Source organism: Heterodontus francisci, chromosome 2 (assembly GCF_036365525.1).
Source record: "Heterodontus francisci isolate sHetFra1 chromosome 2, sHetFra1.hap1, whole genome shotgun sequence".
Lineage (NCBI taxonomy): Eukaryota > Metazoa > Chordata > Chondrichthyes > Heterodontiformes > Heterodontidae > Heterodontus > Heterodontus francisci.
Genome location: NC_090372.1, coordinates 114,651,206 through 114,677,960, shown reverse-complemented (window position 1 = coordinate 114,677,960; position 26,755 = coordinate 114,651,206). Strand labels below are relative to the sequence as shown.

Sequence of the window (26,755 nt, the reverse complement as noted above, 5' to 3'; positions counted from 1 at the left end):
TAAATGGGAGACCCCTTATTTTCAAACAGTGACCCCTAGTTTTAGATTCTCCTACAAGGGGAAACATCCTCTCCACATCCGCCCTGTCAAGACCCCTGAGGATCTTATATGTTTCAATCAAGTCCGGGCGGCACAGTGGCGCAGTGGTTAGCACCGTAGCCTCACAGCTCCAGCGACCCGGGTTCGGTTTTGCAAGCTCTCCCTGTGACCGCGTAGGTTTCCGCCGGGTGCTCCGGTTTCCTTCCACAGCCAAAGACTTGCAGGTTGCTAGGTAAATTGACCATTGTAAATTGCCCCTAGTGTAGATAGGAGGTAGGAGAATTGAGGGAAGGTGAGGATATGATATGTGATTAATGTAGGATTAGTATAAATGGGTGGTTGTTGGTTGGCGCAGACTCAGTAGGCCGGAGGGCCTGTTACAGTGCTGTATCTCTCTGGGTCGCCTCTTACTCTTCTAAATTCCAGCAGATGCAAGCCTAGTCTATACTCGTATGGCAGCCCGCCATTCCAGGTATTAGTCTAGTAAACCTTCTCTGTACTGCCTCCAATGCATTTACATCCTTCCTTAAATAAGACGACCAGTACTGTACACAGTACTCCAGATGCGGTCTTGCCAATGCCCTGTATAGCTGAAGCATAACCGCTCTACTTTTGTATTCAATTCCCCTTGCGATAAATGATAACATTCCATCACACTCCTGACTTGTGCCTTGTAGATGGTGGACAAGCTTTGGGGAGTCAGAAGGTGAGTTACTTGCTGCAGGATTCCGAGCCTCTGACTTGCTTTTGTAGCCACGGTATTTATATAGCTACTCCAGTGCAGTTTCTGGTGAATGGTAGCCCCCTGGATGTTGGTAGTGGGGGATTCAGCGATTGTAAAGCCATTGAATGTCAAGGGGAGATGGTTAGGTTCTTTGTTGTTTGAGATGGTCATTGCCCGGCACTTGTGTGACATGAATGTTACTTGTCGCTTATCAGCCCGAGCCTGGATATTGTCCAGGTCTTGCTGCATTTCTACACAGACTGCTTCAGTATCTGAGGAGTTGTGAATGGTGCTGAACATTATGTAATAATGTTCAATTGGAACTAGGAAAAACAGTTGAGATTTTCTCTTCCCTTCCCTTCCCCAGGGCAGGTTTTGAAAACTGGTAGGTGCAGTGGATGCCACAGGCCTTTCCAGTTGGAGCTACCATCGGGATTGGGGGAGGATGGCGGTAATGGGAACAAGATATTTGGGCTTGGTGAGTAGGTGAACCAAGTCACTGAGGCTATGATCTGTGGGGGTGGGAAGTCCACAGGATATTCGGGCCGTAATCTGAGGAAGAAGGCCACAAAAGTACTAAGAGCCAATTTTCAGTACTTGCCATGCTAGTCAGCATCTCCTGCCTCGGATCAGCTGCTAGGCCATCCCTAACTTACTGTTGAGTTTAAGTCATGGTGCTGATATCATCAGGATGCAGCATCTTAATGCTTACACACTCAGGAATGGGGTCAGCTTGCTTGATCCTGATATTTTAACCCCACCCTCTCCTGACAGTCAGGGTTGGGGGAGCGTTTAAAATTGAGGCCAATCTGTCAAGAAAAGGTAATTGATTCTGGGATTGTTTACCCTACTGTACTAAAGATTTAAGGGCATTTGGAAGGCCTTTTATCGGAAATTATGCCAGGTTTCATTGGTGTGAATTCCACTGAGATCTTCCAAGAGTGTAAAGGGAGGAAGAAATAAGAAATAGGAGCAGGAGTAGGCCATACAGCCTGTCAAGCCTGCTCTGCCATTCAATACGATCATAGCTGATCTTCAGCAACTCCACTTTCCCGCCCGCTCTCCATATCCTTTGATTCCCTGAGAGAACTAAAATCTGTCTATCTCAGTCTTAAATATATTCAAAGATGGAGCACTCTGGGGTAGAGAATTCCAATGATTCACAACCCTTTGAGTGAAAAAATTCCTCCTGATCTTGGTCCTTATCCTGAGACTGTGCCCAAGTGTTCTTGGTTACCCAGCCAAGGGAAACAGCCTCTCCGTGTCTACCCTATCAAGTCCCTTCAGAATCTTAATAATAAAAGCAAAATACTGAGGATGCTGGAAATCTGAAATAAAAACACAATATGCTGGAAATACTCACCAGGTCTGGCAGCATCTGTGGAAAGACAAGCAGAGTTAACGTTTCGGGTCAGTGACCCTTCTTCGGAACTGGCAAATATTAGAAATGTCAAAGGTTATAAGCAAGTGAGGCAGGGGTGGGGCAAGAGATAACAAAGGAGAAGGTGTAGATTGGACAAGGCCACATAGCTGACCAAAAGGTCATGGAGCAAAGGCAAACAATATGTTAATGGTGTGTTGAAAGACAAAGCATTAGTACAGATAGGGTGTTAACGGACTGAAGATTGAGCAGCAGCAAGTACAAACATGAAAAAAATAACTGTGGGTAAGCAACTGAACAAACTAAGATGAAATGAAATAAACATACAAAAAAAAATTGTAAAAAAGAAAAAATAACTAAAAATAAAAGTAAAATGGGGGGCCCGTCATGCTCTGAAATTATTGAACTCAATGTTCAGTCCGGCAGGCTGCAGTGTGCCTAATCTGTAAATGAGATGCTGTTCCTCGAGCTTGCGTTGATGTTCACTGGAACACTGCAGCAAGCCCAGGATAGAGATGAGAGCAGGGGGGAGTGTTGAAATGGCAAGCAACCGGAAGCTCAGGGTCCTGCTGCGGACTGAGCAGATGTGTTCCGCAAAGCGGTCACCTAGTCTGCGTTTGATCTCCCCAATGTAGAGGAGACCACATTGTGAGCAGCGAATACAGTATACTACATTGAAAGAAGTACAAGTAAATCGCTGCTTCACCTGAAAGGAGTGTTTGGGGCCTGGGATAGTGAGGAGATAAATGGGCAGGTATTACACCTCCTGCGATTGCAGGGGAAGGTGCCATGGGAAGGGGACGAGGTGGTGGGGGTAATGGAGGAGTGGACCAGGGTGTCGCGGAGGGAACGATCCCTTCAGAATGCTGACAGGGGAAGGGAGGGGAAGATGCATTTGGTAGTGGCATCATGCTGGAGGTGGCGGAAATGGCGGAGGAGGATCCTTTGGATATGGAGGCTGATGGGGTGGAAAATGAGGACAAGGGGAACCCTGTCACGGTTCTGGGAGGGAGGGGAAGGGGTGAGGATAGAGGTGTGGGAAATGGGCTGGACACGGTTGAGGGCCCTGTCAACAACAGTGGGGGGGAATCCTTGGTTGAGGAAAAAGGTCATATCAGAAGCACCAATATGGAAGGTTTGTTTCAATGAGATCGCCAGCACTCATAACAAAACAGATGAATTGATAGCACAAATGGAAATAAATATCTATGATTTGATAGCCATTCAGAGACACGGTTGCAAGATGACCAAGGCTGGAACCTAAATATTCAAGGGTATTTGACTTTTTGGAAGGACAGGAAGCTAGGAAAAGGTGGTAACGTAGCTCTGTTAATTAAGGATGACAGTACAATAGTGAGAGATGCCTCCCCCCACTGCCATCATGGCTTCTTGGGGTTCCCAATGGATCCACCCGCTGGGTGTCCATGTCTACTTTTCAGTCCTGGAAATTTCAGGTCTGGGTATTGTTAGCTGCAGTGCTCATCTAAAATGGATAGTTTGATTATATTATATATGTATAGCTTTTTGATTCACCTCTGAAACTTCTTGACTAATTACGACTGCTTGTATTGCCAGTCCCAAAGTGACACTATGTCCCTCCTCTAACCCACAAATCAATATGCAATTATGTATTGGCAGTGGAAACCCATCTGGACTACTTCTACTACTTTTAAAATTAGGAAACTCTTGAACTGCATCCAATATTTTTGTATGCAGGCATGCACAAGTGCCATTTGGTGATCATGCTCATTTATTTAAAAACTCAATTCCATCTGTAGATTAAATCCTGTCAGACGCAGACAGCACCATAGATAACCCAGTGCTACTCCAGAAGCTATAAATTGAGATCTGAAAATTTTATAGTTTTAATGGCGCTGGATGATGCATTATGTTTTGAAATTAGGGCAGTCTGATAACAAGCAGCACACTGTGAATGCTTGACTGTAAATTAATCTGATGTCATGCCTGAAAGTCATTTGCTGACAGTTTAATCCACTGTCATTGTTTTGACATTGCAATGACCTTTTTTGTTTCTTAACCACTGTTTTCTGACTTGTAAGATGTAAGTTTTTTTGTGTGTTTAGGTGGGATGTTGACTAGTTTTTGACACACAAGGTAAAAACTCTGGTTTCCTAATCAAGATAGAGAGTTTATTAAGTACAGCAAGAATACACAAGCAATACTTAACCAATGACAGTAGTTATACAGCAGGATAGGGTGTCTTCGATCCTTGCCTTCTGAGCTGCTGTGGCGCCGTCTTCTTTCTTGAGATGTTCTGTTGACTGTAGGTTGGTTTCTTCATGAATCGGTGTGCCCTGGGTTGTCCCAGCACCTGCCATTTATGGCCCCCTCCAAGGTTTCTTTCCATCCATATTGGGTTATAGTCCACCTTAACCCTTTGGTCAGGTATGACCTCACCTTCTGTACATTATTCCTTCTTGATTAGTTTATAATAATCAGATTACAGCAGATATGACCCTACCCTCTGTACATTGTCTCTGCAGACAGCTTGATGGCCCAAGTCATTGTCACACAAAGGGGAAACTTTGCTGTCCCCATCAACATTCCAATCTTGAATGGTCTCTGAATATCCTTATTTGCAATTTCATCCTTTGTGAGGCCTACAAATCTAACCTTTATTGTGACTGAGTCTCTTAGTTGAAATGCAGAATGAGCATCTAGTCTCATAGCAACGCTCCTTCTGCTATTGTTACAGTAAACACTGTCTCCCATCATTTCCCCACTACAGTATACAAATATACATTTCACATTTAACAATATGATTCTAAACACAAAGTCCAGAACTTAGTTCTAATCTAATACATTAATTATATATATTCCTGAGCACAACCGCAACATCACTTAAAATCATTCTAATTTAAAACATAGTATCTCATGTGAGTTTTATCAGACCATAACTTAAATAGATTCATCCAACAGATAAAACGTGGCAGAGGTTAACCCTTTAGTTGCGACAAAGATGTAAAACAAATGAACTCCTATATTTCCTCTAATACAAAAGCAAAATATTTTGGATGCTGGAAATCTGAAATACAAACAGAAAATATTGGAAATACGCAGCAGGTCCAGCAGAAGAACAGAACTAATGGCCGGAATTTTAAGGGGCCGTTGGAGATGGGAATAGAGGCAGGGAAGGGTGAAGGGGTCATAAAGTAGGGACAGAAGACGTCAAGCTCGTCGTCTTGACCTCCCTTTTGCATTTTACTGTCGGCTGACATGGAGGGTGGACTTCGCACATCCACGCAGCGAGAAGGCAATTAAAGTATTTAAGAGCCCATTAGACAACAATTTTATTTACTGGGTCCTATTTAACAAATGGCGCACAGGAGCCAAGGGGCTTCAGAGCCTCGCCTGGCTAAAGGAGGCGACAAGAAGACATGGGCTCAGTGCTGACTTCACTGGGAAGTGATCGGGTGAGACAGCGTCGCTGGCAAGGAGAGTGGAGGACGGAGGGCATCGGGAGTCACTGTCAGCAGTTGGGGCCAAGGTGCCGGCTCTGCAGGTGAGCCACACCAGGATGTCATCGGGCAGTGCCACCTCATCAGAGGTGACAAGTAAGGGAAAGGGGGTGGGGGGTGCTGTTTCCTATGAAGGCCTTGCACTCGGGGAGAGGAGACCTCTCATGGGCCTCATTCGTTGAAGAGCAGCAGCATGTAGGGAGGGAGGCGCAGGCACTGGCAAGGGCATGCCAGCAGCTTGTGGATCCACAGGTGGGCCAGCCTCAGGAATAGCAAGCTGGAGAAGAATACAGAGGGGTATGCCAACAGCTTCCCACGTGCAGAGGTAGCTACCCCCCAGAGAGGGTCTACCATCCAAAGTTCAACTACCTGCAGATATCCGAGCAACGGTGTCTCAGAAGAATCCACCTCCCCAGGAAAGCCGTCACTGACCTGTATGCCATGATACAGGATGAGCTGAGCCCCATGGGACTTCATGGACACCTGAGGCCAGTGTCGCTGAAGGTCACCGTGGTGGTGAATGTCTGTACCAATGGATCATTCCAGGGATCCACTGGAGATATGTGTGGAATCTCACAGTCTGTGGTACATTGGTGCATCAAGGTGGTCACCAATGCCCTGTTCAGGAGGGCCAGTGACTGTGCGCTTCTGCACTGATCCAGTCAAGCTGAGGGCTGTAGGATTTGAGCCCATTGCTGGATTCCCCAGATGCAGGATGTCATCGACTGCGCGCATGTAGCCATCAAGGCTCCCGCAGACCAACTATCAGCCTTCGTTAACAGGAGGGGCTTAGCCTGCTCAATGTACAACTGGTCTGCAACCACCGCAAACGGATCATGTAGGTGTGTGCATGATTCCTGGGAAGCAGCCACAATGCCTACTTACTTCGGTAGTCCCAGGACTTTTCCATCCCCCACGCACCTTCAGAAATGGATCCTTGGAGACGAGGGCTATCCATGGAGGACATGGCTACTGAAGCCTGTGAGGAACCAATGCACGGATGCAAAGGAGAGGTACAACTCGAGCTATGGGTCAACCCGAACCAGCATTGAGCGGGCCGTTGGTCTACCCAAGATAAGATTCGGTTCCTAGATTGATCTGGTGGAGCCCTTCAGTGTGCCTTGCGGGGGGTGGGTCTTGTATGGTGGTGGTCTGCTGTGCACTGCACAACCTGCCGCTACAGAGGGGGGAGGCATTGACCAGTGAGGATATCATGGAGTGTGATGCCTACTCGACGAGGAGGATGTTGCCCAGGCAGTGCCAGATGAAGGACCGCAGGCACAACAGGAAAGGTGCAGTGAGATATGCGCAAATCGGGCATGTGATGCCCATATAATGTTCCCATTTCTTTTGACCCTTACCATTTTCTGGAACTGCAGCAATAAAACCTTACCTTTAAACAGTCCTGTTGTTGCTTTCTTCCTTTTGCACTGCTTCCTTAACATGTCTGAGCAATACCGCCGATGACGTCCCTGTTGAGGCAGGTGGAGGCATATCTGTGAGCTATGCTGGAGGAGGATCTTAGGCTGCCAGCAGCTGTCAAGGTGACAGTCACTTTGAATTTCTAAGCATCTGGCTTGTTTCATGGGTGGCCGTAGCCATGTGAGAGATATCTCAGGCAGTCGCCCACAGCAGCATCACTCGGGTTACAGATGAGAGAGCATTGGATTTCATAACATTCGCCACAGGCAGTCAGGCACAGAGGGCTGTGGGGTTTGCCTCCATGGCAGGATTCCCTAAGGTGCAGGGTGTGATCAACTACATCCATGGGGCCATCAAGGTCCCAGAGGCACAGCCCAATGTTTTTATCAACAGGAAAGGGTTTCACTCATTCAACATGCAGCTCATGTGCAACCATCACAAGCGATTCCTTCAGGTATGTGCCAAGTTTCCTGTCAGCTGTCGTGATCCATTCATTCTCAGGAAGTCACAGGTATTGCACCTGATCATGCCACCAGACAGCCTCCGTTGATGGCTCCTGACTGACAAGGGATATCCTTTGAAGAGATGGCTGCTGACATCTGGACGCAACCCCACAAAGGAGGCGCACGAATGATACAACCGCTGCCAACTCACCATAGGGGCCACCACTGAGCAGACCATTGGTCTTCAGATACGGTTCCGGTGCCTTAACCACTCTCTGGGTGCCCTCCATTTTGTTCCTACAAGGATGTCACGCATCATGGTGGTCTGCTGCGCCCTGCACAACATGGCCATGCAGAGAGGGGTGAAACTGGAGTAGGACCACGTGGACGGGCGCTCCACCTCGGAGGAGGAGGTTGATGAGGACCATCAGACTGCACCGCAAGGCCCTCTGGAGCTCATGCGAAGGGGGAACACACTGATCACAGGATGGCAGGGCGGTCCATGGCGCCCTGATCCAGAGACACTTCGACTGAGGCTGGCAGATCGTGTATTGGACTCTTCCCATGTGGACACCTCTCAGCATTTTTGGCTGCCATTAATAGTCCAATGCCACTTGGACATTTCCTAGTGTCCAGTAGTGATCAGGCAGTACATCTCCAATGGCCACACTATGGTCCTGGCCACTCAACAGTTTTCTCACACAGGCAGCACCTTATGCTGCTGTTGCTATGTCCCAATAATAATGACACAACAGATGTAAGGGTCCAAAAGCAACCCATTTCATTCCAGTGACATATATGCAATCGACAGAAGTGTTACGAACTGCACCAAAGTGATGCCACCGCTGCTTCTCCTTCCTCTTATGAGAGATTCTATGGGGTGCTCCCCCTGTGGCTGAAGCAGTTGCAGAGGCAGGCTGCTTGAGTGTGCATCCCAGCAGCTGAGATGCCCGTGGCACCAGTGCTCAAGGTCACGGTCATCGCCACAGACTACGCCAGCTGGATCTGTATTTGGGGGGGGGGGCCTCAGTCATGGGGGCTTGAGGAATTGCGTGTGTCCCTGTCAGAGGGCTGAGGGGGTGGCTTCAGAAGATTTGGCCTCTTCAGGAGTGGCATCACCTGCATCATCCCTTTCTCTCTTAGTCCTTTCATGGCACACTTGCATGTCCATGCTGACCAAGAGCGGGAGAGCGCCTGGCTGCCTGTCCATGCAGCTGTGCACCATCACTGTAATGGAGCGGCCAATGCTGGCATATATTCATTCAGTTCATGCCAGTCTGCTGCTTCTGCATCCATTTGGTGGACTGCCACATATGACTCTCCATAAGGTTGGCCACGGAGGAACTCATATGCTTGAGACATAGCGGTGCTCATGTCATGAATGGACTCCTGCATTCTCTGCCCAAGGGTGTGCACTACCTCAGGGAACTCTTGACAAATGGCCACTCAATTTCCTTTGCTGCTTCACAGGCACCCACTTTGTATATAATCCTCAGGCTCAGCTGCTCTGGCCAGGTGAGCGGGCAGGAGCTGTCCTCCGATGGGGACTGCCCACAGCTGCCATTGCCTCCATCGCCTGCTCCTGCTGACCTTGTGCTACCCATTCTAAACACACCTGAGGTCCCACCGGGGTGTGTGTATCTGTGCTGGTGCAGGGTGCGCTTGACCTCTGTGACGGTGGCTCTTCACAGTGCATCTCTTCCTCTGCGGTCAGCGTGGCCTGCAACATCTCTGGCACTGCTCTTCTGGTATTGGCCCTGCAGAAGAGATACCACATCAGTTGCACAACCACCCATCTCTTAGTAGCTGCTTCATCAGACATCTGTCAGGCCATCATCTGTGTTATAGGAACATAGGAGCAGGGGTAGGCCATTCAGCCTATTGAGCCAGCTCTGCCATTCAATATGATCATGGCAGATCATCCCCTTCAATGCCTTTTTCCCTCACTATCCCCATATCCCTTTATGTCATTGGTATTTAGAAATCTGTCAATCTCTGCTTTAAACATACTCAATGACTGGGTAGAGAATTCCAAAGGTTTACAACCCTCTGAGTAAAGAAATTTCTCCTCATCTCAGTCCTAAGTGGCTTCTCCCTTATTTTGAAATTGTGTCCCCTGGTTCTAGACTCTCCAACCAGGGGAAACATCTTACCTGCATCTACCCTATCTATCCCTTTTAAGTATTTTGTAGGCTTCAATGAGATCACCACTCATTCTTCGAAACTCTAGAGAAGACAGGCCCAAGATCCTCCATCTCTCTTCATAGGACAGTCCCGCCAGCCTGGGAACAAGTCTGGTGAACCTTCGTTGCACTCCCTCTATGGCAATAATATCCTCCCTAAGGTAAGGGGACCAAAACTGCACACAGTACTCCAGGTGCAGTCGAACCAAGGTTCTATACAATTGAAGCAAGACTTCACTACTGCTGTACTAAAATCGACTGGAAATGACTACACAAATGAGAAAGCTGCTCTAAACCGCTTACATGGACAAAACAAGAAGCTTTCACCCTCTCTCTGCCAGACACCTATCTCGTCCTTGGCGACTGTCTGTCCTGCACCACCCTGCCAAAGTCGAGGGCCTTCTCCTACATCAGTGTCAATACTGCCAGATGGGCCACTCCATCCTTGGAACAAGTCCTCTTGCGGGCATTGTGTGCTTGTTTTTCCTGCAAGGTGCAGATCAAGAGTGGTAAGGCTGTGATACGTCCCATCAGAACATCATGAGGTACATTCACGTGTAATGATCCTAGCACTATACTGTCCATGGGTTTAACTCAACATCCTTCCAGAAGCTAAAGTGCTGTGAACTCTTCCCTTAGGTGAGGAGTCGACCTGGGCACACATGTCCCAAATTTTCCTGAACGTTACCTGCCTTGAGGCCCTTCTGCACAGAATTGGGCTCCACATGTATTTACTTCACATCTGCCAGCTGGACATTGCATCTTACTTACCTTGCCAGATCTCAAAAGGTGGTTGAAGCACTTCCTGTAGTGGACCTTTGTCTTTCTCAGCACAGTGTGGCTGCTGACCTCTTGAGCAATCTCCAGCCATGCCTGCTTAATTTGGCTGGCAGGCCACCTCCTGCCACTGTCCAGAAATAAAATGTTCCCACAGGCTCTCCATGCCTCTATCAGAACCTCCTGGGTGGTGTTGCTGAATCATGGGGCCGCCGTTCCAGGACTGCCTGCCATATTGCTGTTCTTTACTCTTGCACACTCTGTAATGATAGTCTGCCTACAGTCACATTGATGGCTGACAGGCACCCTTTAAATGGGACCCACCATGTCTAGCTCCCGCCTCCTTAACCCCCCCTCACCATCCCTAATTGGGCGACGATTGCGGATTTGAGCCACTAATTGGTTATCTGCAAAATTCTGCCAACTGTTGTGGAACGACATTGAGCGGGGTTGGACCCCGAAATGGTCCTGCTGATGGGAAAATTCAGATGCTGCCTGGCCAGTTGAGTATTTCCAGCATATTCTGTTTTTATTTCTATTTCCTCCAGGTGGTTTGAGACACAAAATTAATGTTTGGCTTCCTAAGCAGCACTTAGAAACTTTCCCCTCCAACCTATATTTCTATAAAACATGTGACTTTTATTTCAGTCATACTGTTGCAGTTAGGAGCTACGTCCATCATGTGGAAGCTGACTAGTATCCACTGACTTACTTTGCAGACTGTAATAGAAAGCATCTCCATTTGCAAATGGTACCTCTTTATCTTACTTCAGCGCTCAAGGTGCTTATCAACAAGCGTTAAATGCGTCAGACTCCAATGGATACCTGTGTACCCCAATCTCTGGGTTGCCCATTCAAAAGCATGCACTGTATTTGATTTATTTATATCTCTATATGACCAGGGTGAAACTCAAGCCATTCTTTCCAAGACATTTTTATTGGATTCAGGTTTTGGACAAAGAACTAATCTTTATTCCAGATGAATGATTCCTATCTTGCAAAGACCAGCTTTTGGTCTTCAAGAAGTGAGTTGTGATGAAACCTAATTTGGAGCCCTAGAAGTAATGGGAATCTCCATCTTTCTCATTCCTAATGCCAAATTATTCATACAATTCTTATAACTGAATCTTTTGATATATTTGAAATATTATAGCAGATACAAAACAAAAGTCTAGCTTTGGAGGCAAGGGATTTAACAAAGGAACTTGGGGGGGGTGGGGTGATGGAGGGGGTAGGGTTCTTGTAAGATTAAGTCTTTGAAAACCAGCATACAACCAAAGGGGCAATAGAATGCTGGGTTTTCATCATGAGGTATAGAAACAAGGACGTACTTACTGCAGTTACACAGATGTTGATCTGACCTGATTTAGGGAATCTAAGTTTTAGGTTCCACATCTTAGGCAGGAAATACTTGTCTTCAAGGGAATCCAGCAGCAATTCACCAGGTTGACGTCACTGGTGAGGGACTGGGTAAAATTGTGTCAATATCCCTGCGAATAAGGATATTAAAGGGCAATCTGATTGAAGTGTTTGAAATAATGAAGTAAATTGATTGTTCCTGCGAGTTAGGGAATCCAGAAAAAGAGAGGATAATAAAATTAGGACTAACCCAGTTAAAAATGAATCCAAGCAAAATTACTTAACACGAGACTTGTGAGTATATGGTTGTGCAAATGACTACAGACTATTTGGATGAGGGAACATATTCAAGACACAGAATCGTTGCAGCGCTGAAGGAGGCCATTTGGCCCATCATGTATGCACCAGCTCTCCAAATGAGCAATTCACCTGGTGCCATTCCCCCATCTTCTCCCCATAATCCTGCACATTCTTTTCAGATAATAGTCTAATTCCCTTTTGAATGCATTGTATGAACCTGCTTGCACCACACACTCAGGCAGTGCATTCCAGAACTTAACCACTTGCTGCGTGAGAAAGTTTTTCCTCATGTCGCTTTTGCTTCTTTTGCCAATTACTTTAAATCTGTGCCCTCTTGTCCTTGATCCTTTCACGAGTGGGAACAGTTTCTCCTTATCTACTCTGTTCAGACCCCTCACGATTTTGAATACCTCTATCAAATCATCTCTCAGCCTTCTCTTCTCCAAGGAAAACAGTCCCAACTTCTCCAATTTAAATAACAAGTTCCTCATCCCTGGAACCGTGCTCGTGAATCTTTTCTGCACTCCCTCCAATGCCTTCACATCTTTCCTAAAGTGTGATGCCCAGAAATCCGATCAGCCATGATTTTATTGAATGGCAGTGCAGGCTCGAGGGGCTGAGTGGCCTACTTCTGCTCCTAATTTGTATGTTCGTACTACTCCAGCTGAGGCCAAACTAGTGTCTTATACAGGTTCAACTTAACCTCCTTGCTGTTGTACTCTGTGCCCCTATTAATAAAGCCTAGGATACTGTATGCTTTATTAATTGCTCTTTCAACCTGTCCTTCACCTTCAATGACTTATGCACATATACACCCAGGTCCCTCTGCTCCTGCGCCCCCTTTAGAATTGTACCCTTTATTTTACATTGTCTCTCCATGTTCTTCCTACCAAAATGAATCACTTCACATTTCTCTGCATTGAACTTCATCTGCCACTTGTCCTCCCATTCCACCAACTTGTTTATGTCCTTTTGAAGTTCTACACTATCCTTCTCACAGTTCACAATGTTTCCAAGTTTCATGTCATCCCCAAAATTTGAAATTGTGTTCCGTACATCAAGGTCCAGGTCATTAACATATATCAGAAAGAGCAAGGGTCCCAACTGTGACCCTTGGGGAACTCCACTACTTCTCCAGCCCAAAAAACATCCATTAATCACTACTTCCTGTTTCATGTCACACAGCCGGTTTTCTATCCATGTTGCTACATTCCCTTTTATTCCATGAGCTATAACTTTGCTCACAGGTCTGTTGTGCGGCACTGTATCAAATGCCTTTTGGAAGTCCATGTACACCACATCAGCAGCATTGCCCTCATCAATCCTCTCTGTTACCTCTTCAGAAAAAAAAACTCCAGCAAGTTAGTTAAACACGATTTTCCCTTAACAAATCCATGCTGGCTTTCCTTAATGAACCTGCATTTGTCTATGTGACTATTAATTTTGTCCCGAATTATTGTTTCTAGAAGTTTCCCCACCACCGAAGTTCAACTGATTGGCCTGTAGTTGCTGGACTTACCTTTACACCCTTTTTTGAACAAGGGTGTAACACTTGCAATTTTCCAGTCTTCAGGCCCCACCCGAGTCTAAGGAAGACTGGAAAATTTGGCCAGTGTCTCTATAATTTCCACTCTCACTTCTCTCAGTTTCCTTGGATGCATCTCATCCAGTCCTGGTACTTTATCAACTTTAAGTATAGATAGTCTATCTAATACCTCCTCCTTATAACTTTTAAATCCTTCCAGTGCATTAATTATCTTCTCTTTCACTGTGGCCGAGGCAACATCATCATCTTTAGTAAAGACAGATGCAAAGTATGCACTTAATACCTTAGCCATGGCCCCTGCCTCCATGTGTAGATCCCCTTTTTGGTCCCTAATCAGCCCTACTCCTTTTTACTATTTATACGCCTATAGAAGACTTTGGGATTCCCTTTTATGTTAGCTGCCAATCTCTTTTCATACTCCCTCTTTGCTTCTCTTATTTGCTTTTTCACTTCCCGTCTGAACCTATATTGAGTCTGGTTCTCCATTGTATTATCCACCTGACATCTGTCTTTTTCTTCATCTTAATATCTATCTCTTTTGTCATCCAGTGAGCTCTGGATTTATTTGTTCTACCTTTCCCCTTCGAGGGAATATACCTTGACTGTGTCCGAACTATCTCTTCTTTGAAGGTAGCCCATTATTCAGGTACCGTTTCTCCTGCCAACCTTTGACTCCAATTTATTAGGCCCAGATCCATTCTTACCCCATTGAAATTAGTTTTCCCCCAGTTAATTATTCTTACTCTAGATTGTTCTTTGTCCTTTTCCATTGCCAACCTAAACCTTATGATGCAATGATCAGCGTCCCCTAAATGTTCTTCTTCTGATATTTGATCCACTTGGCCCACCTCATTCCTAAGAACCAGGTCCAGCAGTGCCTTCCCTCTCATTTGACTGGAAACATACTGTTGTAGAAAATTTTCCTGAACAGACTCTAGGAACTCTTGCCCCGCTCTGCCCTTTACACTACCACTATCTCTAGATGCAGAAATCAACAAGCGCATGGGAAAGGCTTCCGCTGCTATGTCCAGACTGGCCAAGAGAGTGTGGGAAAATGGCGCACTGACACGGAACACAAAAGTCCGAGTGTATCAGGCCTGTGTCCTCAGTACCTTGCTCTATGGCAGCGAGGCCTGGACAACGTATGCCAGCCAAGAGCGACGTCTCAATTCATTCCATCTTCGCTGCCTCCGGAGAATACCTGGTATCAGGTGGCAGGACCGTATCTCCAACACAGAAGTCCTCGAGGCGGCCAACATCCCCAGCTTATACACACTACGGAGTCAGCGGCGCTTGAGATGGCTTGGCCATGTGAGCCACATGGAAGATGGCAGGATCCCCAAAGACACATTGTACAGCGAGCTTGCAACTGGTATCAGACCCACCGGCCGTCCATGTCTCCGCTTTAAAGACGTCTGCAAACGCGACATGACGTCCTGTGACATTGATCACAAGTCGTGGGAGTCAGTTGCCAGCGTTTGCCAGAGCTGGTGGGCAGCCATTAAGGCGGGGCTAAAGTGTGGCGAGTCGAAGAGACTTAGCAGTTGGCAGGAAAAAAGACAGAAGCGCAAGGGGAGAGCCAACTGTGTAACAGCCCCGACAAACAAATTTTTCTGCAGCACCTGTGGAAGAGCCTGTCACTCTAGAATTGGCCTTTATAGCCACTCCAGGCGCTGCTCCACACACCACTGACCACCTCCAGGCGCTTACCCATTGTCTCTCGAGATAATGAGGCCAAAGAAGATCCCAGTCTATATTCAGATAATTAAAGTCCCCCATTCGTCGTCGTCAGCTGTCCCTCAATTCGAGGATGATGTCTGCTCAAGGTCACAAGTTTCTGCCATGGGTCTTCAGAGGACTGACCACGCTGATACTCGACCTGCATAACTTTGGCCACATGGGGGAGGATGGCCTACGAGGTAGTGGGATCCGGAGTGCAGGATTTGCTTTCTTTTCTTTCCTTCTCTGCTGCTGCTCTGCCTTAAGGTGTTTGGACTCAAAGCACGATGCAGCTTGATGGACAAGTTGTCACCATTTTGAACGATTGGTAGCAAGCTCCACCCAGTCATCAATTCCCAACAGAGGTGTCCAACAACCTTCATGCATCTGTCGCCTGTGGGCAGATTCTTGACTAGGGACTCCCAGGTTCACAGCCCTGTCCCCATGGCCAATTCTCCATTGCCACAGGACTTGGAAAATGGACCCTGGTAGAAGCCTGTGTGTGACTTTATTTAACGTGGGAACCTTGGCCGCTGCCACTGTCCACACGATCTTGATGGATTGGCGGTAAGATTTCAGTTATATATTGTATCACGATGACTGGGACCACCTTGCCGCTGCAGTCTTCTTCCGCATTTGCGGCTGGTGAGACACACAGTCTTCCTTCGCCTGTTCTGCAGCTGAGGACTTTTTGGACTGCACTTTGTCTGGCATCTCCCACTGCCCTTGCTGCCATGGGTGGCCCAACCAGGAGCAAGGCGCTCCCAAAGGCATCACTCAAGGGGTCGTCAGAGCCACAAGACTCTCCACTGTGTCAAGGTGGCGATCCACGGAGGGTGTCCCCATTTTAACTACTCTATAATTTTTGCACTTGTGTAATTTCCTTGCAAATTTGTTGCTCTACATCTTTTCCACTAGTTGGTGACCTATAGACTACACCACGCAATGCAATTGTGCCTTTTTTGGATAAATACTTTCACAAAAGGTGAAGAATGGAGGGAAATTGGAAGAGAAAGGGGGTTTTGATAAGGTAGATCTGCAAAAAACTCCGAAAGCCATAGATGCAGAATTAACGAAGATGTTCCGGAAGAGAAGAAAAGGTGGAGAACTGGGATCAAAAAGATAGAGCTGCTGTGGCTAAATGAAGTGGCAGAGCAGGCTGAATGGTTTACTCCATTTGTGTGATACATGGAGGGGACTTTTCCCAGGCAAGGGGAGGCGGGGTTACAAGTGTGCACTGAGTTAAATCCCCTGAAATTGATATTGGATTGGGATCCTGGCATTATCCCGCCCTCTTCAGGGTTTCTGCATGGCGGGATTGAGCCCCCTTAGTTCTTTTGGGTAAGTTATTAAGGTAATTAAAAAGACAATTAAGAATTGGTTTAACTCTCATTTATGGATTTCCCAGCTAGGGGACCTGCTTCCTGACCTGTCAGCAACTCGCTAGGGTCACCGAGGCGAATCCACAGCGGGAACAACTGCTTCAGTGAAACTGGCAAGCTGGGGAGGCTTTGATCAGTTGCACTGAAGAGCTCCAGCCATGGCCATTTAGAGACTGCTGTTTAAAACACTTCTTTCAGCGTGCTATCATTCCTTGACAGATGATTGCCAGCTTCTTTGAAGGCACTTCACCTGTCCAGCTGCATGCCCCTAATTCCAGCCTTCACCATGGCATGGAAACTGCTTATGTAGCTCTACTTTGAACCTCTTCTGAGGGTCAAGAGCAGAAGCAGCATCATCTGCCTTCTCAGCCGCATGCACCTCCACAGGGTAGAGGGAATGCACACAGAGATCCAGCTGGAAGGAGGCGAGACCCCCAACACAGGGTCCACAGGCAGGAGATCAGCACTGTCGATATGCCTGAACACCAGTGCCTCAGGAGGCTTGGGCTGTCATGGTTGGTCTCTGCTGATATCTGCAGACTCCTGAAACAAGAACTTCCCAGTGGGGTAGGTGAGCATGCATTTCCAGTGCGTCACTGGAGGGCCACGCCCCTGGGTTTCTGCTTCTCCTGTAGGTTGTGTGCTCTCTTCTGCTGCAAGGAGATGTGAATGTTAGAATTGGCTTGTAGATAGGAAGGGAAGGACAACATTTGTGAAGGGTGACTGTGAGACATAGGTGTGAGATAGGATGAGGGTGAGAATTAGCTGTCCAGAGGATCTGTGGAGGTGCCTGTAGAGAAGGAATGAATGGAGCTGCAAGGTGTCTTGTCCTGAGGAGTGCTGTACAGGAGAACGCTTGGAAAGGCAGAGTGTGGAGCTTGGCACCTGCCCTCCTGAGGTCCTGGATCCTTGGTGCACCGTCTCCAAGTTGGAGGGACCACCCTTCTGCTGACTTCCTTGGCCACTTCCATCCATAACTGCTTGGTTGGAAAGGCTGGCCTCTTTCCCCTGTTGTTGGGAAAGTTCATCTCACTGCAGCCCCTCAGATCACACAGCAGGACTTCCAGCTACGAGTGACAGACCTGGGGAGCAGCCTTCCCAGGTCTCCTCTCCATTCCTGTGGTTGCTGCAACCTCAAAAATCCAAAAGCTGGTGAGCCTTTGCCATGGTCCCTTTAATTAGAAATCCTTCCTTTGACAGACTGACTGTGTCCTCCAGTCTGCTTTCCCTAATTGGTTGGGCAGCCTGGAGGTAGGGTGCTAATGCTGTGGCTGAGTTAAAGAACCACGGCAAAGCCCGCCCATTAGAAAATCTGGTTCCTAACCAAAAATGGTTCCGCTGTTCCGGCAGGGCCAAGTCCAGAAGATTCCGCACAGGATCCATAAAGCCCTAGTGATCACCTATTGGATGAAGTTCATTGCCCTATTAACCTTTTTATAATTTCCTGTTCAATTATTGACCCTTCTTCCTTTCAGGTTGTGTTCCATTGGATTGCTATAAAACCTAATCTAACAACAAATTGAGCTATGAACAGTCTGACTAATATCATTCTTCTTGCTTAAGGACTGAGTATCCTGACCACTGTATTTTTTTTGAAGATTTAAAAATACAAACCTAATCCCAGCTTGCTTCTCTCCAGTTTAACATATTTGCATCAATGAAAACATGTACTGTAACTATCTGAATTTCAATTAGTTCATTCATAGGAATTTATATTACAGCACTGAAGTCGGCAATTTTATCCACTCATGCCTGAACCTACTCTGAAAGAGCTGCCCACAATCCCATTTTCCTGCCATTACTTTTTATTTTTTTTTACAAATATATATCCACTTTCTTTTTAAAAGCTATTATGGATTCTTGGTGTGGTATTCTACATCCCAACAAGCCTCTCTATATATAAAAAAAATCTCACGGCTCACTCTGTTTTGATAAATTTCTGGCCTCCAGTTACCCAACTCATTGACTCGTGAAATGTTTTTCTCTCTTTTCCTTATAAAAACCCCCTTTCTCTTCCTATTCCACCCCTCCCCACCCCATCTTCACCATCACCACTCATGCTGGAATACAGTACCTCATCAAAGTGGCCTTCAGTCTGTAATATTTAACGCGCACTGAGCAGATTATTCGACTGCACAGACATCACAGCCAAACATGATCTTGTCCATTCATATGTGTTTCAGTAGAGATCGGTGTATAACAATTGAGGGCTGGAGTTTGTTGAAGCCCCGATGTCGGGATCTGTGGCGGGTGAGGCTGTAAGATTGTACCGGCAGTGGCCCACCATGGAGCCTGAGCCACGAGGGCCAGGCCCGATCTTCTTGGTGGCGGCCCTCCTGTTGCTGGTCGACAGGACCTGGCTTTGAATATGCAAATTAAGAAAATGAATACATTTAAATAAAATTATCAGCGATCTTACCTGCTGCCTGGGATCTTCCAAGCAGCAGCTGGCACTCATGCACCTTCACTTACCTGTCCAGGGAAAGCTGGCGCCACCGAGGTGGGGAAGGGTGCGGGTGGTACTTAGGATTTTCAATGCAGTTGGGGGGCGGGGTTCAGGCTCAAATGTGCATTAATAGTGTTGGGGAGTGGGTGAAGGGGTGACCTCTGCACTTCAAACAGTTTGTGCGGGGTGGGGGGGGGGAGGTGGGGGAAGGTCAAGTAGCCTTGCATGGAAGTCTTTTTGTGCAGTGTGGGGAGAAGGCAACTATTATCTGTCAGTGTTATTGGGGGGAAGGGGAAATATTTTTTAATGTGGTGTACAGAGGGGCTATGGTTTTAAATATTTAAATTTAGCGGCAGGTATGTGTGCCCTTTAGAAATGGTGCCAGTGCCTGTGCACAGGCAGTTGACGCCTTTGCTGCTGTCACAGAGCCCGCTCCCACCACATGATTGGGGGAGGCAGATCGACCGGCGCTCGGTAGCAGGAGAATAAAATTCAGCTCTGAAAGTGGAAACTAGAGGCTGTAACAAGTTAGCTGAAAGATAATTTAGCCCAGGCCAGGAGTCAAACCTGGCTCAGATTTTGGGGGAAGAGTTTTAACTCCCAAAGACAGGTGCGTTTGGGTCAGGTAGGAAGTAAAATTGTAAAAAAATAATCAGTGCACCTCAGATTTTCTTCTTGTTCTGGCTTTAACACTGACTAAACTGGTTTCCTGGGGTTCACGAAACCCAACAGCTTAAGGGAGATTCCTACTGCTGCATGGGAAAGGTAAGTGCCTTTCTGGCATTGCTTGTGGAGCAGGAGGGACAGGAGTGCTTCTCCTACCCACCAAACAAACCAGTTACCCTCTCCAGCAATAAGACCTCCGCTGTCCCACAATCCCCCCCCCCCGCCACTACCCCAATCCAGTGCTCTGTGATCCCCTCCCATCCACTACAACCATTCCGCCACCTGCCCTCTGCAGTCATCTTCTCCCCTCCCCCATTTCTCTGGCCCCTTCCATGATTTTCGCCCCAGGCACTCCTATCAATGCACACCCATTCTGCCCCCGCCTCCCCAACCAATCCCTCTCTCTCCCGCCTCTGCTTCCTGGCTGTGGTTACAGGCTTACTCACTTGACAGCCAGCCTGCCTCTCAATCTGGTTGGCTGTGGCCAGGAAACAGGTTTCTAAAATGATATTTATGTCCTGCCATTAAATTCAGCAGGACCTAAGCGAAAACCCTTTCTTCGACTGCAAAGCTACTGTTACAGACATGTGGGAGATGATAGGTGTGGATTCCATTTTTTCACCTCTCAACTGACCAAAGACAGCATGCTTTTAAAAAGTGTTTTAACCCGAGTGTTTTAATGGTCAACAGACAGACAGGTTTCCTCATAGGTTTAAAAGAAAGATAAATGTTTGTTATATAGCACCAGAAAATATACGCAAACTTCACCCACTTTCACATGGAAACAGATACACACACACACACAAGAAAAGATAGAGATGAAAAGATAGCATGCATTTAGGTCTGATGGTTTTAAAAAGAATTCACTGTAAAACTTGCTTTTTCCCCCGGGGTGAAGACTTGAAACGGTACATGCCTGGTTTTCCTTTTTTTCTGGTTCACTGACAAAAGAAAAAAACTCGAATGGTTGAGGAGGATGGGTGCATTGTTGCAGACTTCTCTCGTTATATCTCAGTCACAGTTCAATGACGAAAGCCTGGTTTGATTTCTCCGGCAGGGAGTTCAAGGTCAACTCTAGTCTCTCCCTACATGGAGTTTAAAGATGGTGATCTTAAGCAGGGTCCATCCTCTTCGCTAGAATAGATGGAATGTTCACTTTTGAACTAATAACTGAATTAAAACCAACACTGATTCTGCTCCGATTGTTCCAGAATGCGCTGCCGTTTCACTCGTGCTGTCGGTCACAATCCTTTCTCCTGATTGGTCAGTTTGAACCAGGCCACTTTTGCGCGCCTCAGATCTGTTTAGGTTTCATAAGTTCATTATATAGTTCATAATTTCTCCTTATGAGTGTGACACTGCTCCACCCCTCTGTAGGTATCCTGGCCTTTATCTCTAAACAATTGAGACAGCTTGCATTTGAAAAATAATTTGCGCATAGTACAATTCTTTTCCCCAGCTAACTCTAATCCTGCTAATTATTTGTAAAAATGTAAATGTAAAATAATATTGTATTCTAACATATAACTGAATACTTTTTTAATGTACTTCTTCCAAACTTCTGCAGTAAATCATTAAGGTAAAGAAAGAGATTTTACCATTTTCTTGAAATAGGTGTTTAAGTATCTATTCAGGTAATGGTTCTGTAGATACTGAATTTAATTAAATCTGTGATAACTGAGTTTAGCACCACTTAAAAGACAAGCAAAAGCATACAAAGTTTTTATTTCCTGAATTACCAGTTCATCGTGTCCCATACATTTTCAGAGAGCATTTGAATTTTTTGCCAAAGACACATGTTTATAAAAGTTATACAACTTTGAATAAAATCTTTTTGCATGGAACTTAATGCCTGATAAATAAAAGGACTGATATATGTTGGAGCAGTGGAGTTGGCCACGAATTGGTAGTTACTTGGGACTATGGCGACCCCACCTCTTGAATGTGGAAGTGTATCTTCCAGAGCAGGGGAAAGATGAAATCGCTCAAAAAAAACACATTCCTAATATTCTGGTTTGATAATTACATTTTCTTAATGGAGACATCTCATAAGGAGAAAGCTTTTTAGTTAATCTTGAATTATTGCAGTGCCACCATCTTGGACTTTCAGAATAAGTTAAGAGTTGATCTTAGCTGCCTTCTGCCTGATGTGTTATGATTAATATGGTTAAATATTCCAGTAAGGTGGAATGAATGGATGATTCTGCCAAAAAATGACACTATGTCACAAATCCGAATGTATACTCTAATGGAAAATGTAATAAAGGCTTGTATAACCAGATTTATATATTAACTGTTAGTGCTAATTTTCTATTCCAGAAATGGTGGTACATTTCACGCAACTTTGAGACTTACCATTGTGCTTAGTCAAAGTGCTGTACAGTTTTCCAGCAGATCACAGAAATATATTTAATATAAATTATAATGATTTTTCAGGTCCCATTTTGGTTTTAAAATGTTTTTTAAATTTCAAAGTTATAAAACTGTTATGAGAGCTAAGCAGCTAGCAACTCTATTTTTTTTTAAAGCCTGAAGATAAAAAAATCTGCAATACATTACAGGATGCCTTATAGTAATAGTTTCTAAAGGAGTCACTCTTGCCTGTTACAGTTAGTAAAGTTCAATAAGCATTTATAAGGTAAAAATGGAAGATACTATCCATTGTAGCTAACTTTTTTTTAATTAAAACATTTTTTCCAATTTGTTGGTAGTGTTTCTTCATATATCAGTCCTTTTATTTATCAGGCATTAAGTTCCATGCAAAAAGATTTTATTCAAAGTTGTATAACTTTTATAAACATGTGTCTTTGGCAAAAAATTCAAATGCTCTCTGAAAATGTATGGGACACGATGAACTGGTAATTCAGGAAATAAAAACTTTGTATGCTTTTGCTTGTCTTTTAAGTGGTGCTAAACTCAGTTATCACAGATTTAATTAAATTCAGTATCTACAGAACCATTACCTGAATAGATACTTAAACACCTATTTCAAGAAAATGGTAAAATCTCTTTCTTTACCTTAATGATTTACTACAGAAGTTTGGAAGAAGTACATTAAAAAAGTATTCAGTTATATGTTAGAATACAATATTATTTTCATCAGGAAAAAATAAGTAAAGCTAAATAGATATCCCTTAATTCAGTAAAGTACATTTTTTAGATTTGTATCCATGTGATACAAAATTTCAATTCAACGACTCGACTTTTTATTCAGAAATATACCTATTTAAAATAAAAGTTTCCTTACAGCAGTTATAAAAACAGTTAAAATTAGCTGATGCTTTTTAAATATAAAAATAAGTCAAATTGAAAATACAATTTAAACTGAGCACTACTATGAACTGGTACTTGCTAATATGCAAACAAATTAAAATAAATTCTGAATACTGTACTCAACATTAGATGTCCCTCACAAAAGTTAATACATGCTGTCATTTAGAAGAAGCTGTTATAATTTCTTGATGGAAAATCCAGTTTTGAATGCATTAGCGCAACTGTTGGCCTGTGTGGTGACTTCAATCTCAGCCTGTTTCATAAAATATCATTGCCAACGTGTCTAATAAGCACTTTTCAGTTTTAAGCTGAAGACCTCTAATGCAGCACTCTATTTTGTCTTTGCTCAGGCATATGCAGATATACTACAGGCACAGGTTATGGAGGGTGTGATGCATCCAATGCAGAAGGCCCACTATGGAGCTGACCTGACAGAAAATAAACTAAAAGATTTTAGTGGAGAACAGATTGGACAACTATATGAACTGATGCAAGAAGCCACAAAACCTAATGACCTGTTCAATCATGAAGATGACCCTTATAACAAGAAGTAGTTTAGTAATTATCACGATAACATGTACTGCGGGTGGCCCTTATAACAAGAAAGAATTTAGTAACTACTGCAATAACATGTACTTAACAAACTGGGGAACTATACCTGTTGCATCTGCTTTCAATATTATTTCTAAGACTCGAAATACAAAGTCTGAAAATTAGAAGTGTAATTTTCCTGTATCCAGCAATGTTTAGCAGTTAGCCTATTTGCTTTTAGCATGATAAATTGTGAAAAGATAAATTGATTTTTACAATGTGTTTCAAAAGAGCAATCAAAAATTAATTCAACTTTTTCAAATAATTTCCTGAATATTGAATCAGATCTTGTGTAAAACTGTATCAAAATTATAAGCCTAATTTTATGTAAAGAAACATTTTCAGGTAACCAAATTTTTATCGACAGTGCCTGTTGAACAATTTGTAATCTCGATAAGGTATGCAAAGAGTCAGATTTGCTCAATGATATGCCATTGAACAATTAATATTGGTTGCAGTTATGAATATATTATTGTGGGAAGGAGCTTTCCTATAAATTAAGTGTATGCACAAATAAAATTAAATTTGGCCCCAATGTTTAAGCTAAATTTAATTCCAGCATGGTCGTTTGCATCAAGGAGCCCGAGCAAAACTGGAGTTGATGAGAAACAGAGGGAAAACTCTCTGCTGGTTAGAGTCATACCTATCACAAAGGAAGATGGTTGTGGTTGTTGGAGGTCAGTCATCTCAGTCCCAGGACATTACTGCAGGAGTTCCTAAGGGTAGTGTCCTAGGCCCAACCATTTTCAGCTGCTTCATTAATGACCTTCCCTCCATCATAAGTTCAGAAGTGGGGATGTTTGCTAATGATTGCACAACGTTCAGCACCATTTACGAATCTTCAGATACTGAAGCAGCCCCTGTCCATATGCAGCAAGACCTGGACAAAGTCCAGGCCTGGGCTGATAAGTGGCAAGTTAAATTCGAGCCACACAAGTGCCAGGCAATGACCATCTCAAACAAGAATCTAACCATCTCCCCATGACATTCGATGGCACTACCATTGCTGAATTCCCCCACTATCATCAGCCTGGGGGGGGTTACCATTGACCAGAAACTGAGCTGGAGTAGCCACATAAATGATGTGGCAACAATAACAGGTCAGAGGTTGGGAATTCTGCGGAGAGAAACTCACCTCCTGACTCCACAGTGTCTGTCTGGCATCTATAAAGCAAAAGTCAAGAGTGTGATGGAATACACTCCACTTACCTGGATGGGTGCAGCTCCAACAACACTCAAGAATCTCGACACCATCCAGGACAAAGCAGCCCGCTTGATTGGCACCCCACCCACCATCTTCAACATTCACTCCCTCCACCACCAACGCACAGTGGCAGCAGTGTGTACCATTTCCAAGATGCATCGCAACAACTCATCAAGGCTCCTTAGCACCTTCTAAACCTGCGACCTCTACCACCTGGAAGGACAAGGGCAGCAGGTGCATGGAAACACCACCACCTGCAAGTTCCTCTCCAAGCCACACACCATCCTGACTTGGAACTATATCGTCATTCCTTCACTGTTGCTGGGTCAAAATCCTGGAACTCCCTTCCTAACAGCACTGTTGGTGTACCTACCCCACACGGACTGCAATGATTCAAGAAGGCAGCTCACTACCACCTTCTCAAGGGCAATTAGGGATAGGCAATAAATGCTGGCTTAGCCAGTGATGCCCACATCCCAGGAAAGAATAATAAAAAAAATTAATTTCAGTGCTGTGCGCAGATTGGCTGCTGTGCTTCCCTAGATTATAACAGTGACTACAGTTCAAAAGTACGTCATTAGCTTTAAAGTGCTTTGGATGACCTGGTGTTGTCAAAGGTGCTATAGATATATGTATGTATGCTAGTTTTTTCTTAGGAGAAATGCATGCTGACAGCTATCAGCAAAGTATTCATGTGAAGGTTGCTGGTCATAGATCAGTTGGACATAGGAGTGGAATCCTTTTCATTTAGGAAATTCAATGGATTAATCCATGTGCAAGACAAAGTGGATTCTATCCACAGCCTTCTGTATGTTGGAGAATTCAACCACATTATAAAATTGTATTGTCTTATTTTGTTGCTGTGGTGTCAGACTAAAAAATTGACAAAGCCATGTACACACTGCATCCTGGCTAACGGTCCCCATTTTATAGCCTGGAAGGAGCCAGTTGCATAAAAATTGACTGATAGATACTTCACTAACGCTAACAGTGCTGTACATACACTGAATCTGAACTGCAAGTTTGGGGTCATGCAGCGCTTAGGAACACAGGAGCAGAAGTAGGCCATTCAACCCATCAAGCCTGCCCCGCCATTCAATACAATCATGGCTGATCATCCACTTAATGCCTTTTTCCCACACTATCCTCATATCCCCTTAAGTCATTGGTATTTGGAAATCTGCCAATCTCTGCTTTAAACACACTCAATGACTGAGCTTCCACAGCCCTCTGGGGTAGAGAATTCCAAAGATTCACAATCTTCTGAGTAAAGAAATTTCTCCTCATCTCTGCCCTAAGTGGCTTCCCCCTCACTTTGAAATTGTGTCCCCTGGTTTGAGACTCCCCAACCAGGGAAAACATTTTACCCACATCTACCCTGTCTATCCCTTCAAGTATTTTGTAGGTGTCAATGAGATCACCGCTTATTCTTCCAAACTCCAGAGAATACAGGTCCAGTTTCCCCAATCTCTCTTCACAGGACAGTCCCACCATCCCGAGAACAAGTCTGGTGAACTTTGTTTGCACTCCCGCTATGGCAATAATATCCTTCCTAAGGTATGGGGACCAAAACTGCACACAGTACTCCAGGTGCGGTCTAACCAAGGTTCTGTACAATTGAAGCAAGACTTCACTATTCCTGTACTCAAATTCCCTTGCGATAAAGGCTAACATACCATTAGCCTTCTTAATTGCTTGCTGCACCTGCATGTTAGCTTTCAGTGACTTATTGACAAGGACACCCAGGTCCCTTTGTACACCTACACTTTCAAATCTCTTACCAGTTAAGAAATACTCTGCACATCTGTTCCTCCTGCCAAA

General features: G+C 45.0%; 1 protein-coding gene across 1 annotated transcript in view; it reads left to right on the top strand.

The window, feature by feature from the left end:
- The window catches only part of sdhaf3 (succinate dehydrogenase complex assembly factor 3), a 68,164-nt gene extending 43,898 nt beyond the window's left edge, over positions 1–24,266 (top strand). Inside the window, exon 2 of the mRNA XM_068009821.1 lies at positions 23,490–24,266. Within this exon, the coding sequence (XP_067865922.1) occupies positions 23,490–23,693 (204 nt within the window). The 3' untranslated portion in view covers positions 23,694–24,266. The remainder of the gene's footprint in view (positions 1–23,489) is intronic.
- Positions 24,267–26,755: the final 2,489 nt, after the last annotated feature.